At 45.9% G+C, this 13,028-nt stretch overlaps 1 protein-coding gene across 1 annotated transcript in view; it reads left to right on the top strand.

Annotated features, from left to right (window-relative positions):
* Casq2 (calsequestrin 2) overlaps positions 1-13,028 on the top strand; it is a 62,585-nt gene that overhangs the window by 43,584 nt on the left and 5,973 nt on the right. Inside the window, exon 8 of the mRNA XM_010631207.3 lies at positions 5,671-5,725. Within this exon, the coding sequence (XP_010629509.1) occupies positions 5,671-5,725 (55 nt within the window). The remainder of the gene's footprint in view (positions 1-5,670; positions 5,726-13,028) is intronic.

Here is a 13,028-nt window from a genome sequence, read left to right as displayed (position 1 = left end):
CCTCTCACCCCTACCTTAGATTTATTCAGAATCCCATAAACAGTAGTAACCATATAATAACTCTGGAGCATTTTCTTTCCAAGGCATTTCATGGATCCTTTCATGGAACTCACAATCGCTCCACATAGGGATGAGGAACAAGTATCATTTTAGCCCATTTTACACATGGAGAAACTGATGAGGGTGCAGATTAGTACTCAAGGACGTATGGATATTAGTGCTTAGGGCTTAGATTAAGGCCACCTGGAGCCAAATCTCATGTTCTGTCCAGTGTGTTTTCCTCAAGTGACTGTGTCCTCACAGAGGGTCATTTTGGTTAGGGGTGTTGGGGGGAAAGGACTAATGTGGGAGCATTTGTTTATGAAGTTCTTTAAATCATAATCTGAAGCAATGGCTGAAGAGAACTAGAGAGTAACTTGACACTGCTGGTTTATAACTTACTTGGATTTCTGAAGGAGAGCAAACATTTCACAAGAGACTGAAGGATAAATAATGAGTCTAAGGGTGTATGTTATTTAAGAGCAACCAGCACAATGGAAACATAGTTTCCTAACATTTAGCCTTTCAAAAAATTAACCTTTGAAAGGTCTTGTTACTAAATTTAAATAGTAATAACAAAGGGTACAACAGTACTTTAACATATTCCTTTTTTAAAATTGTTTTTACTTTTTGTTCTAAAATAACTTTAGACTTACAAAAATAGTACAAAGAATTCCATTCCATTATTTCTTCACACAGATTCCCCAAATGTTAACGTTTTACTATCTTGACTTCCCCTCCCCGTACATACTTTTTCAGAGCTATTTCAGAGTGAATAGATAGAATTTCTCTTTATCCCTAAATACTCCGTGTTTTCCAGAGCAAGAGTTTTCTCTGATAGCCCCAGTACTATGATCAAAATCAGGAAGTTAACACTAATATACTTCAACTCTCTGATCTACAGACCTTACTCACATTTTATTACTCAGTTAAACCACTATGTCCTTTATTGCAAGAGAAAACCTCCCCCACCCCTCAGCCCACCATCCAATGCAGGATCTCATACTTGCATTTGGATATTATTGGGTCTTTGGTTTTGTTTTGTTTTGTTTTTAGTTTCCTTTAATCTTGAACAAGTTTTTTTGTCTTTTATGACAGAGAATACAATTTTTTGTTTGTTTGTTTGTTTATTTTGTACCGGGGATTGAACTTGGTCCCTTGCACCTGCAAGGCAGGCCACCAAACCACTGAGCCAAATCCCCGGCCAGAGAATACAATTTTAAATTGAGAGCAAATATTGCTGTTCTGTTTTGCCATGTTTCTTTCTTCTTTCTTTCTTTTTTCCTTCATTGCTTGTTTTTTTCTTTTTCCCCAAGAGACAGTTAACTATTATCTCCAGGCAGGGAGAGAACACACATGTGGGACACTTCCTTCTCCTGGACTTTCCCACAGACATTTCAGTGTCACCCCGTGACTGTGACCTCCATGGCTGGAGCTCCCCTGTGCTCTGAACACTCACCAGGCCTACTGTAGAAATCCTCTCCTCACCTCAGAGGCAGATGGTGAGAGGGATCTCACTGTTTACCTTCACTCTTTGTTTTCCTTTCATTTAAGAAGATAAATTTCAGCCTTTTGCTATAATATAAAATAACAGTGATGTCTCATATTTTTCACGTTATTATGTATTTGTTTGTTTTTAACTCGGAAAAACAGTGCATTAAGTTCAGCTAAGTAGAGAAGGAGACAACTAGAGTGCCTTTCTGTACAGCACCCCACTCCGCACTGGCCACCTGACTTCCCAGAAGCCCTAACCAGACCACACCAGGCCCTCATCCACATCTCTAAGTAGGAAGGAAGGTCAGGGAGGCTCCTTCACGGCCACTGTTGCATCCTTATAAAGAAGAAGCAGAGGCCAGAGGGATTCCTGAGGAGCTGTTCCCCAGTTCCCCTTCCTGTCTCTCCAGGCCCACCTTGGAAGGCACTGCCCAAAAGCACTGGCTGCAAGAATGTAAACCACAGATTTGTGGAAAGTGACCAGTTAATGAACTTTAAAGTCTTTATCTTCAACATTTGCTTTTCAAACACTGCAAAATATTTAAATAAAGTAGGAAAGCTAGCTAGGCTAAAGCAACTATTTACCTTTCTTCTCTCCCCTAACTGTGCAGACTTTTAAAGTAACAGATCGTATGAAAACATATCACATATTATTACTAAAAGATTGGTGCCTAGCAATATTTGCTGTCTATAAATTCTAGAGTGTGCATATATGTGTGTAGGTATTTATAATTTTCAAAGAATATCCAGGTGAGACAGGGTGCTCTTGAGCCAGTCTGTCATACTCCTCAAGGCCACTCTGTTGCCCCTTGGTTAGGGAGCCTGCTAGTCTGAACTCATTTTTTTCTTTGTGTCTCTTCATTCAGCACAAGAACCTTCAATAGAGATTGAAAAAAATAGAGCGAAATATTGACAGTGGTGAAATCTTGTTGGTAAATAAGTAATGATGCTAATCTTTCTCGTCACTCTATTTTCTAATTTTCTCTGATGATGAGCGTGTAAGGTTTTTATGGCCACACTCTTCTTTTGAGCCAACAGATATTAATAAGAACCTATTACATTGTGTTATCAAAGTGAACGTTGCTGACTTATTCTTAGGATCTTGTGACGGGGTGGAGGAAGCAGTCTCGAAACGAAACAGCAGCCTCTTGTGCTCAGTGCTGTGACAGAGTGGCATTGGAAGGCTGGTGCATCAGAGGAGGGTATCACCAAAGTAACCCCCAAATCTTCAGGTCTTTGGGGGATCTAGTGCATGTTCAATTTATTTACAGGCCCATTTTTAGTCTCTTTAAATTTAAGAACTACTGATACAAGTTTACATTTTCTAAAAATCCTGCCAAGGGACAATCAATTCCAGATGCCACTGTCTAACTGCATGTAGTTCCCCAAAATTCCTAATTTGAAATCCTAGCACTCAAATCCTGGGGATCCCTGAAACCTTACTGGAGACATATGCAGTAGGTTCCAGTCTCCTGCCCAGTGTACAATGCAGCCCGAGGGAAAAATAAATAAATAAAAGACAGAAGTAAGAGACACAGAAAGCAGGGTGCTGGTACAACTAACAAAGGCCCTGGCCAGTCCAAGCCACTGATTTTTATTGGTAATCAATTGGGGTAAAGGTGAGCTATGTGCAAGGGCAGCCATCTTGCAGTTCCTATGGAAATTAATATAAACAAGGCTCACAAAAGACAAGACAAAGCATTCCCGAATTAGAAACAGAATAGAAAGAATATATGGTTAGAACACTGTCCTAGTCAGAAGGTTTTAGCTTGGGGGAAGGGGATCTGGGTGTGTTACTCTGACCTTGGCACATAGGCTTCAGCCAGACTTGCTTCTGAAAGCAAGTCAATTTCGGGTTTAACTCTTCACAGCCTGCACGGCTTATAGCCTGCTTTGAGCGTAATCAACACTGTCGACCCTTGCATTCAAGGTGTCTTATTAGGAGGTGGGGACTTTGAGGGGTCCTCAGGTCATGAGGCAGAACCCTGATGATTGGGAATAGCACCCTTATAAAAGACGCTCCAAAGAGCCAGCCATTTCCTTTCACCTGGGAAAACACAGAAAGAATGCACCGTGTATGAAGTAGAAAGCAGCCAAAAGCCTTCATCTAACTCTAAATCTACCAGTGCCTTCAGCTTGGACTTCCTAGGCCCAACAAGTGGGAGAGACAAACCTCCTCTGTGTCTCTTGCTTATAAGCTGCCCAGTTTACGGTATTTGTTATGGCAGCCAGAAAGGACCGTGACACTGGGCTTTGAGGCCAGACAGAGCTGGCTTAAATCTCACTTATGTCACTCTTAGCTCTGTGGCCTTAGGTAAATCACTCTGATTCTTTAAGCTTTAAATGGGACTTTCACTTAAGATTTAGAGAGCAGACATTTGCAGAGTACTTAGACAAAGTGGCAAATGGCAGATATTGTGACCATGTTAATCATCGTTGTTATTGGAAGGCATAATCCCTTCTCTCAGAGCTTGCTGTGTACTTGATGGGGGAAGATTCGTGGGATTAAAAAGACAACTTCAAGGCAATGTGAGCTGAAGGCAAAATGGATGATCTGGGTAGCGAAGGCATCAGGGATCAGAGAAGGCTCTCGCTTGGCCCTGGGCTGGCTAGGTCCTGTGGTCAGCTGCCTCCTCCTTGTCAATTACACTGGGTTCTCACAACGTAGCCCCACTCAGGGCTTGCTGCCTGTGGACTCTTGCTCTGTGGGTTTATCACTTCAAATATCTGCTACCTAGAATGCACCAGCTTCTTCACAGGTGTTCCATACAGGTTCGTGCACTGAATCCGTGAGACACACGCAGAGAGGGCTCGGTCCCGTGGTTACGGCTCTCCATCCAGGGACTGCGTTGGCCTGGGGAATGACAGGCATACTACGAGCAGCCTCTTAGAAAAACGAATATGGATTCTTAATTCTAAAACCAATTTCCAAGCGCGATCTAGAAGGGCGCCCAGAAATGAGCCCGCTTCACAGAGTTAACAGCCCTCACTTCCAACTAATGGCAGGCGACAGAGACACAGGGTCACCTAATGAGAACTGATCGGGATACTCTGTCTGGTGATAATAGCGAATGTAAAACAGTGAAACCTCAGCCTCCCCTTCTGGCGGCTGTCGGATTTGTGTAATAAACTGGCATGCGCACGCGTATATATCTGTAAAATTCAATTCCCCCGAGAATCCGACCAAGGCAGCGTCCACTTTCCTGCTCTTAATAATACTATTTTCTATTTAATCTCTCATAGAATTTTTGGAGTTTTTATCTATTTCAAACGCAAGGGAAGAAATTAGCATTTAGATAGGATTGCACCAGCATTAAAATCAATTGAAATGGAGACGGAGATCAGAGGAAGGTTGAGACTCTTGGAGATTTTTTCCCCCATAGGATGATGCTGACATTCGAGGTGCCCAATAAACGCCTCCCCGTGCCCTCCATAATCAGTATTCACTTGGCCCTGCCCCCATGCCTCCATCTCACACATATTCCCGTTCCAGTCTCCCGAGGATCACGGTTCTTGTCAGAGAGGCCCCTCTGAACTCCTGATCTTCCTTCTCCAGGAATAATGAAAGCCAGGAAGACACAGGCAGGTGGTCGTTTGTATCCAAGATGTGGAAACACAATGTGCCCCTTGCTTGCCTTATAATTCGAAATACTCTCTCCAGTGTCAGTCCTTGCCCTGCCCCCACAGCCATGCCCACGGTTCTCAGTAGTCCCTGGGCCTAAATTCCAGATTCTCTCTTCCCCTCGTCAGGGAAGTACTGATATTGATTTGGCAAACTTTGGATTCAGAACAGAAAGGACTGCAAGGACACCACCCGGAGCTCACAGTTGCTGAGGTGTTCTCTGTTTATGCCATGGGTTCCACTGCCTCGATCAGCGGGAGTGAGGCCCACTGAGTGCTATGGTCCTGTGCATAGTTGCTGTTTTCCTGTCTGGTAAATTCATGTGTTTGAATTCCTGATCAAAATTCCATGCATCCCTGCAATCTACTTCTTAGTGTTCCGTTAACGTGGACCCTGCCAGTTCCTCTCTCCCTCTGTGTCATCCCTTGCACCCCCACAATCCTATCCCCACCTCTGATGTCTTCCTTTCTATCTCTCCACCTGAGAGTGTAACCTCTGATTCTTTTCTCCTACAGGAAGATGATTTGAATGGGATCCACATTGTGGCCTTTGCAGAGAGGAGTGACCCAGGTAGGAATCCCCAATCTGCACGGCCTTAGTAAGAGCAGACTTCCAGCCTCTGTTAGCCCTTGCCTTCTCTTCCCTCCCCTCCCATCCACAAAGGGACCTCAAGATATGGGGCACCCCCTGGTGGTCGCCGGATCAGCACCCAGTCTGTCTGCAGTTGTGCACACGCAGGGAAGAGAAGGTGTGGACAGATGAGAACTTCACACATTCTACTTAGAGGCTCAAACTGAGAAGCAGCATTGGGCACTGAGAAGGGTAACCAAAAATCTCAGCCTTTCAGGGTGTGTGTGTGTGTGTGTGTGTGTGTGTGTGTGTGAGTGTGTGTGTGTGTGTGTACGTGCGCGTGCACTTGTGCACTTCTGTTCACATTAAATGTTTATTTTCCACTTTTGTGATCTAGCCTATATAAATCAGTATCCTATTTTAACCTAATAATAAATGTGCCCTTTAACAATATAAAATATTTCCTTACATAATAAAAAAGTGAGAAAAACAAGCCATTTAAGAAGTGCAAAATGGCCCTATAAATGGATGAGTAACTTTGTTTTATTTTTGCAATTTAGACAACTTTTCCCTGGCTTCCCTCTTCCAAAACCTATAGAGAGGAAAGTGCAGAAAAGTTAATTTAACAAGGGTTCAACCTCCCTGTGGTGGTGTCTGGTGAGATATAAAGGCCCCAAAGTATAAGTGAAAATCCTGAGATGTCTTTGAGGAGACTCGTGACGACCCAGAATCAACCAAGGAAGATGAGGAATTTCAGGGGTGCTGGCATGGCAGCCAGATCTTGGTCATAAGTCGCTTGTTGTGGACACCAGAACCTGACAGTGCCCAGACTGCAAGCACCAAAGCCACCTGGGCTGTTGGGACAGTGCCGCCATGCGTGTGTACTTTTACAAGGCTCTGAGGGAAGCTGAGGTGTGTCACCAGGCTCAGGAGCCACTGTGCATGGTAAGGTGGGACTGTATGGTGTTTGTCAGGGACCTCAGCCTCCTCCATACATGTGTCTAGTCTGGACATTTCATATAAACAGAATCATGTACTGTATGACCTTTTGGATCTGATATCTTTTACTTAGCATGTTGGTCCAAGGCGTATCCTTTTAAGGTCTATCCATGGCATGTTTAAGTATTTCACTCCTTTTTAGGGCTGAATAATAGGCCATTGAACCAAACCCAAACTTATGCTCCAAGTTATCTGAGAGTTTCCTCCATTTATTTTATTAAATTGTTTGAATATCCACTGCTGTGCCAGATTTCCCAGCAGGGACTTGCAGAGCTGGAAAGCCTCAAGGAGATCTAGGCCTTCAGAAGAGAGAGAGAGAGAGAAAAAGGAGGCCATGTAGTTTCAGCTTCTTTTCCCAGACTCTGGTCACCCCCCTGCATCTGGAGGAGAAAATAGTAACGAAACTCATTCGTCTAAGGTTTACAAGCTACCATCAAACGGAATCAGACCCCTGGTATTGTGTGAACACCAATGAGACTGCCCTGCTGGTCAGCTTCCAGGGGGCTCCCACCTGCCTCCCCCCTCACACCCTCCATTCCAGGATTACTGGGGAGGCCTGTCTGGCTCTATGGAACAATAGAACAAAGAGGCCTCCCTGCAGCTGCCGAAACCTGTTTGACAGAGATTGCTGCGGTAATGAATCAAGCTCCTGAAAGTGCTTCCACCTCCGCCCTACACAAATATCCCTGGGCCTGAAGCTCTGCCTCTCCCAGGGTCCAAGCTGGGGCTTGTCACGAGGGAGCTGAAATGATGCACTAGGGGTAGGGGTGGAGGTGCCCCCGAACCATGGTCTTTCTGCAGGGGGCTCAGGAGCCTGCCACTCAGGCTGGGAAAAGGAAGGGCATTTCCGGAGAAGATCCCGGGCTTGGTGCCGTCCCTGTAGTTAGTGATTTACCTGCAGGCACTGATGTGTAACCTGGACCAGAGGCCTGACTGCAAGTCCAGGAATTTCACTCCTGCACAGGCAGTTCCTGGGATTCCTTTGCTCTTGCTAAGAAGTTATACGCTATTGCCTAATCAGACCGTTACCCACCTACCAAAGAGGAAGGTTATGTACATCCACGAACACTCACAGCTCCTAAAAGGAAAGCAGTATAGAGATGTGTCCGGGGCTTTCTGTAGATGATCTCCTTTAGTCCCAAAGCCACTCTGGGATATGTGTGTGGCCACAATTCCAGTGTCACAGGAGGAGAATCTTAGAGGCTGAATAACCTGCCCACTCCGTTCTATCTCAGCCAAGACTCACCTTCCAGCAGGCTCCGTGGCTTCTAAATGCATCTGAGTGTGATGAAGCTAGTGGTGATGGTCACTCATGGTGTACTTGCTTGTTTGACATAACAATCCCAAGAGGGAGCATCTAGTTTTATTCCTATTTTACAGCTGAGGCTGAGGAAGCAGTGTAATTAAGCCATGCACTTCCCAGCCCTCACCCTTTACCACAAGGCCCCCTGCAGACCAACTCCCAGGACACTGAGTTCCCACCTGGACTTTCACTTCTGCCTCCCACATTTTAAAGACCAGAGAAGGCAAGTCAGACTAGTTCAATGACATGCTCAAGATCACAGGGTTATAAGCACGGCAGAAATGTGAGTTCAGATTTCCCGAGGGCTCCTTCTGGCCGCCATCAACTCCGTGACTCACCTCCCCGGCCAGCTGCAGATTCTGATCACGACCAGTGCTACTCCTGCTGCTATGGAAGGGGCAGGGGAAGGGTGGGTAGAAGCAGAGGAGAGAGTATGCAAGTGAGAAGAGATCTACCTAGAGATCCACCTAGAAGCCTGAGTGCCCGGTTAGTGAAGACAGTGGAGATAAGTCTGGCTTTCTCCTGCTCTTCACTGTTGTTATCAGATTTGGAATCTGACATTCTGAACACACCTCTCCCAGTGACCTGGGCCCCCGGGGACTCTGCTTGCAATCTCAGGCTTCACAGCCTGAGTTTGTGTTTGCCTTCGCAGAAAGCTGAGGATGCCCGTGCTCAGAGAAAAGGCAGTCTCTGCTTCCTGGTCCTGGAGCATAATGTCTAGGTTTCCCTCACTGTAGGGTCCGGTTCCAGGGGCCCAGGCATGCCTGTCTCCTGGGCTGTCTCCTCTTGCTGGTGGCCTGCTGCAGCCCATCTTTCTCTGCCTGGAGCTTCTTTCCAGCTGCTGGGCTCGGAGCACCAGCCAGAGCTGCTTGTTTGACAGGTCTGAAAATGAACGACTCTCTTCCCTGCCACCCCCAGGCGTGTCTGCATCAGGCTGACATCTTCTTTCTAACACTTGATGAAAGGTTTGCAAAGCGGCGTTTCTACATGAGTGCGTGCTGGATGGATATCCTCCAAGGGCGCCAGGAATATCAGCGCTAACAAGCTGGAGATGCAAGGACAGGTTGTTGTCTGAGAGCAGTGGAACAGAATTAGTGATGGGCCCTGCAAAGAATTCTCCAAGCCCTGTTGCACCTGACCTTCCACAGGCCTTGCATTCTTGTAAAAATGGTTTTGAGACCAATTGTTAAATTTGGATTAGCAAGCTCAGTATTTGATTCTTACTAGGTGCTAAACATCGTGCCAAGCACCTTACAAATATCAGTGCATTTAATCTTCACACCAACCCTATAGGGAGGGACTGTTACAGTCATGTTCCCAGTGTACGGGTGGGGAAGAACAGGTACAGAGATGCTAAATAACCCCGAGCTCTCATGGCTAATAGTGGCAGGACCGGGATTCAAACCCAGCATTCTAGCCCTGACTCTGGTTTATAACTACAACCATATGCTTCTTTCCAACATGAAAATGTATCATTTAACTTTTTCACCAATACTGGGATCCAAGTACCAGGAGAAGACAGAGCAGAAAATAAAAGGTTAGGTAAACAGTGAGATATTCCTAAGTCTCAGATGGCATCCCCAAGCCTGTGGACCCACGTAATGTTCTGTTCTGTCTGAGTAGCTGTCTCACTCTGTCAGACTGCCTGTTAGAGATTCTGTCTTGTCAAGGAGAGCTCCTGGCCTTTTCTGCCTTCCTGAGGCTTCCCACAGGGCCTGAGTTCAGACAATTCTGCTTTTGGAGAGTATCACACTTACTGAGGAGGCTCTGGCCTGAGAACCGTGACCCTAATCCTAATTTTAAACTGTGAGACGACCCAAGGGTGTCACCTGCCCTGTATGCTTCTGTGTCCCACCACCAAACGTGGGCCTGAAACATTGTGGGCACTGAAAACATGCCTACTTGAGGAAAAAAATTTAACCTTTTCCATCAATGGAGGATGAAAGTAGCAGGACAAAAGAAAAAAAACCTTAAAAATTAATGAAAAGTTGATAGGGGATGAGGGAGGAAAAGGAAGAAAACAAAATAAATTATAGACCTTTCTGCACATGTTCCACTTTCTTCCCACAATGATAGTAGTGTCTTCTAATTGTCAGGAAACCCAAGAGGGGATCAGGTAGTTGTTTACTGCATTTTCAGAGGAGGAAATGGAGGTGTCAGAGGGGTTAAGGGACCTGTGCAAGGTCTCCAAACTCCAGACCCCATGTCTTCTCCAGACATAACCTCCCAGCTACATGACGCTAGCCTCTCCGTATCACATAGACAATAGTGGGACCCCGTGCTAGGGTGGTGGCTGCCCCAAGCCTAGGCCTCTCTTCCCGGGCAGACATCCTGAGCACTGTCATGTTCTATGATGTGGAGTGAGGGAGACTTCCTTCTAGTGCCTTGGTGTACGGGGCACAGCATGGGAAACAAGGGCAGGGTGAGGCTGTTTACTCCTGGGCCATGGCCTGGTCTGAGACACACGTGACTCTGCCAAATGGGGCTTTGGCCCCCAACATGGCTGTGCCTGGCCTGGAACGGGTCCCCCAGGACTTAGGGTAGTCTCATTCCATTCCCACCAATCTCTGCCAGGAAAGCAGGAAAGGATAATCACCGGTTTCTCTTCCCACAAAGATATGATTCCCAGAGGCCACTCAGCTTGCTATGAGAAATCTTCTGGCCCAATGTGTATCCTTTAGTACTCTCCTAGGACTCAATACTGTGTGGCCAAGAAGGAAATACAGTTCTCACTGCCCTCTTCCTTATTTATGCCCATCTCTGAGACTCCGGTTCCTCTCACGGCCATCGTGAAGTTAACCTGCCCAGCCCACTGCAGCTGTGGGCAGGACCGAAGAGCACTGTGGGTAGTGAAGGAGGGACTTCCCTCGGGCTGCTCCATGGGAGAGGCTGAAATACCACCCACGCTATTTCCCCCATGACCTAGCCCCCTGCCTCCTTGGGTCAAAACCTTCACACGGGGCTTTGGGATCTCAGACACAAACTTGAGGGAGAAGATGACAGCAGTACTGGTAGGGGCCGAGAGGCTGTGGAGTGCAGATGGGTGGTGGAAATGCAGCTAGACATGCAGACTGAAGACCTGGGCTCGACTCCCAACTCTGTCTCTTGCTCATGTGTGATGTGGATAAGTCACTTTCTCTCCCTGTGTCTCAATTCCTCTGTAAAATGGGGATAATGAAATCTTCCTAACCCCCAGCAAGACTAGATGTGAAGACGACGTGCAGAAGTGCTCCCTCAGAACCCACTAAGTGCTCAAAAATGCTCATAAAATAAAGGTCAGGGCCGCTTGATTACAGACGTTACATAAAATACATCCTGTGTCCATAAAGAGAGAAACTGGGAAATGAACTTGTGGCAAAGGAGATTTCAGAAGGGGTGGTATGCAGAGCACATTCTTGGCTGCTAAGGATTATCAGCTCTATAGGAGGCCTTTATGAGGGCCAAAGGGCCTTAGCGGTAGACATATTTAACAGAAAAGACAGAGATGTTTGGGTGAGGGCCATGCACTTGCTTGGACACTTAGGGTGTTCAGCAGAACTCTTCTGGCTTTGGGAATTGGTGCTTCTCTAAGAACCTCAGCAGTAGTAATCTAGTGTTATGTCTAAATAGCTTTTAGCCTACAAATCTGTGACTAGTATTTCACCATTCTTTACCTGATGATTTTTTTTTTAATGTGATGGGCTATTCCTTTTGAAAGATAGATGGTCATAATCTAAAATGGTCTATAAGCTGGTCCATCACTGGTAAAGGAGACTTATTCACTTCAGGCTCACTCATTCACTTCTATGATTGCACGTGCCTCCTAGTCCTATGCCTAATACTGAACTACAAAAATTAAATAAAGCTTCCTGTATCCGCTCCTATCAGAAAAGGAGGCTCCACAGTGGCTGTTCCCTGGCACCTACCAGTGTTACAAAGACAACAAGCTCTCCCTAAGCAGAAATGGAACTTAAAAGTTGCAGTTTTAGCAATTAAAGACATGTGCCACCAGGTTACTTGCTTTAACCCAGCTTTCCTTGATGGATGAAAAGCTGCTGAAATAGATTTGCTCAAGGCTGGAGGCTGAAGGGAGGGTCCCTAGGGGCTTGCACACCTTGAGTCAAGACTATCAAGTGAGTTAGTGCCTTCAGACAACAGAGTTAAACCCAGCTCTAACTGAGGTATGGAGGCAGTGTTTTCCTAGTCGTACCGACTAACACACTGCCCCAAAGACCTGTTCCAGGATCAGCAACAGGAACCAGAAGTAGCCACCTCATGATCTGCTGTCTTGCAGGGTTTTTTTGTTTTGTTTTGTTTTTTAGCATCTCCTGTACCACATGGAGCCAAGATTGCATCTCACCTTCTCCTGGTACCCAGAATGCGGCACCTAATATGCACATGTTGAATGAAAGGCCAGGCTTAGAGGCTTCGTTTAGATGTGTGAATGGTAGCTCAGTAGGAAGAGTGATGGCGGTGCCTCACTGGGGAGCCAGGCATCTGTCTAGTGCTTCAGAGACACTGCACGCACAGGCACCCGTGAAGTAGATGCTATTGTCACCGTCCCCATTTTACACATAGGGAACTTCACATTACAAAACTTGACCTAAGGCACACTTCAATGGGGATCCAGGTCATTTGGCCTGGGTCAGAAGCCCTGTGTTTAAGTGTTGTGCTGGACCACATCCTGAAGAATGACTACATTGTGTTATTGAAACTGTCCAGGGTCCCTGATGGCTGTCCTTACAGAATCCATCACCCTAAAGTTCAAAAACTTTGCACTGGACCTGGAAACATCTCTGGCTTTAGTGTCAATCTCATTTTATTAATTTTTTTCTGTGAATGGTTTTTGAGCTTTCCATGCTTTTCTGTAGACAGAGAGGATATTCTCTACACAAAACTCTTTCAAGTTCTTAAAAATTGACATTAAGGGGTTGGGGATTTAGCTCAGTGGCACCACACCTGCCTCACAAGCACAAGGTTGAGTTTGATCCCTGGTACCAAAAAAAAAAAAAAAAAAAAAAA

Source organism: Fukomys damarensis, unplaced genomic scaffold, assembly GCF_012274545.1.
Source record: "Fukomys damarensis isolate Sample0158 unplaced genomic scaffold, DMR_v1.0_HiC HiC_scaffold_33, whole genome shotgun sequence".
In the NCBI taxonomy this organism is placed as follows: Eukaryota; Metazoa; Chordata; class Mammalia; order Rodentia; family Bathyergidae; genus Fukomys; species Fukomys damarensis.
The sequence above is the reverse complement of the archived record's forward strand: the minus strand, read 5'-3'. Positions and strand labels throughout refer to the sequence as shown.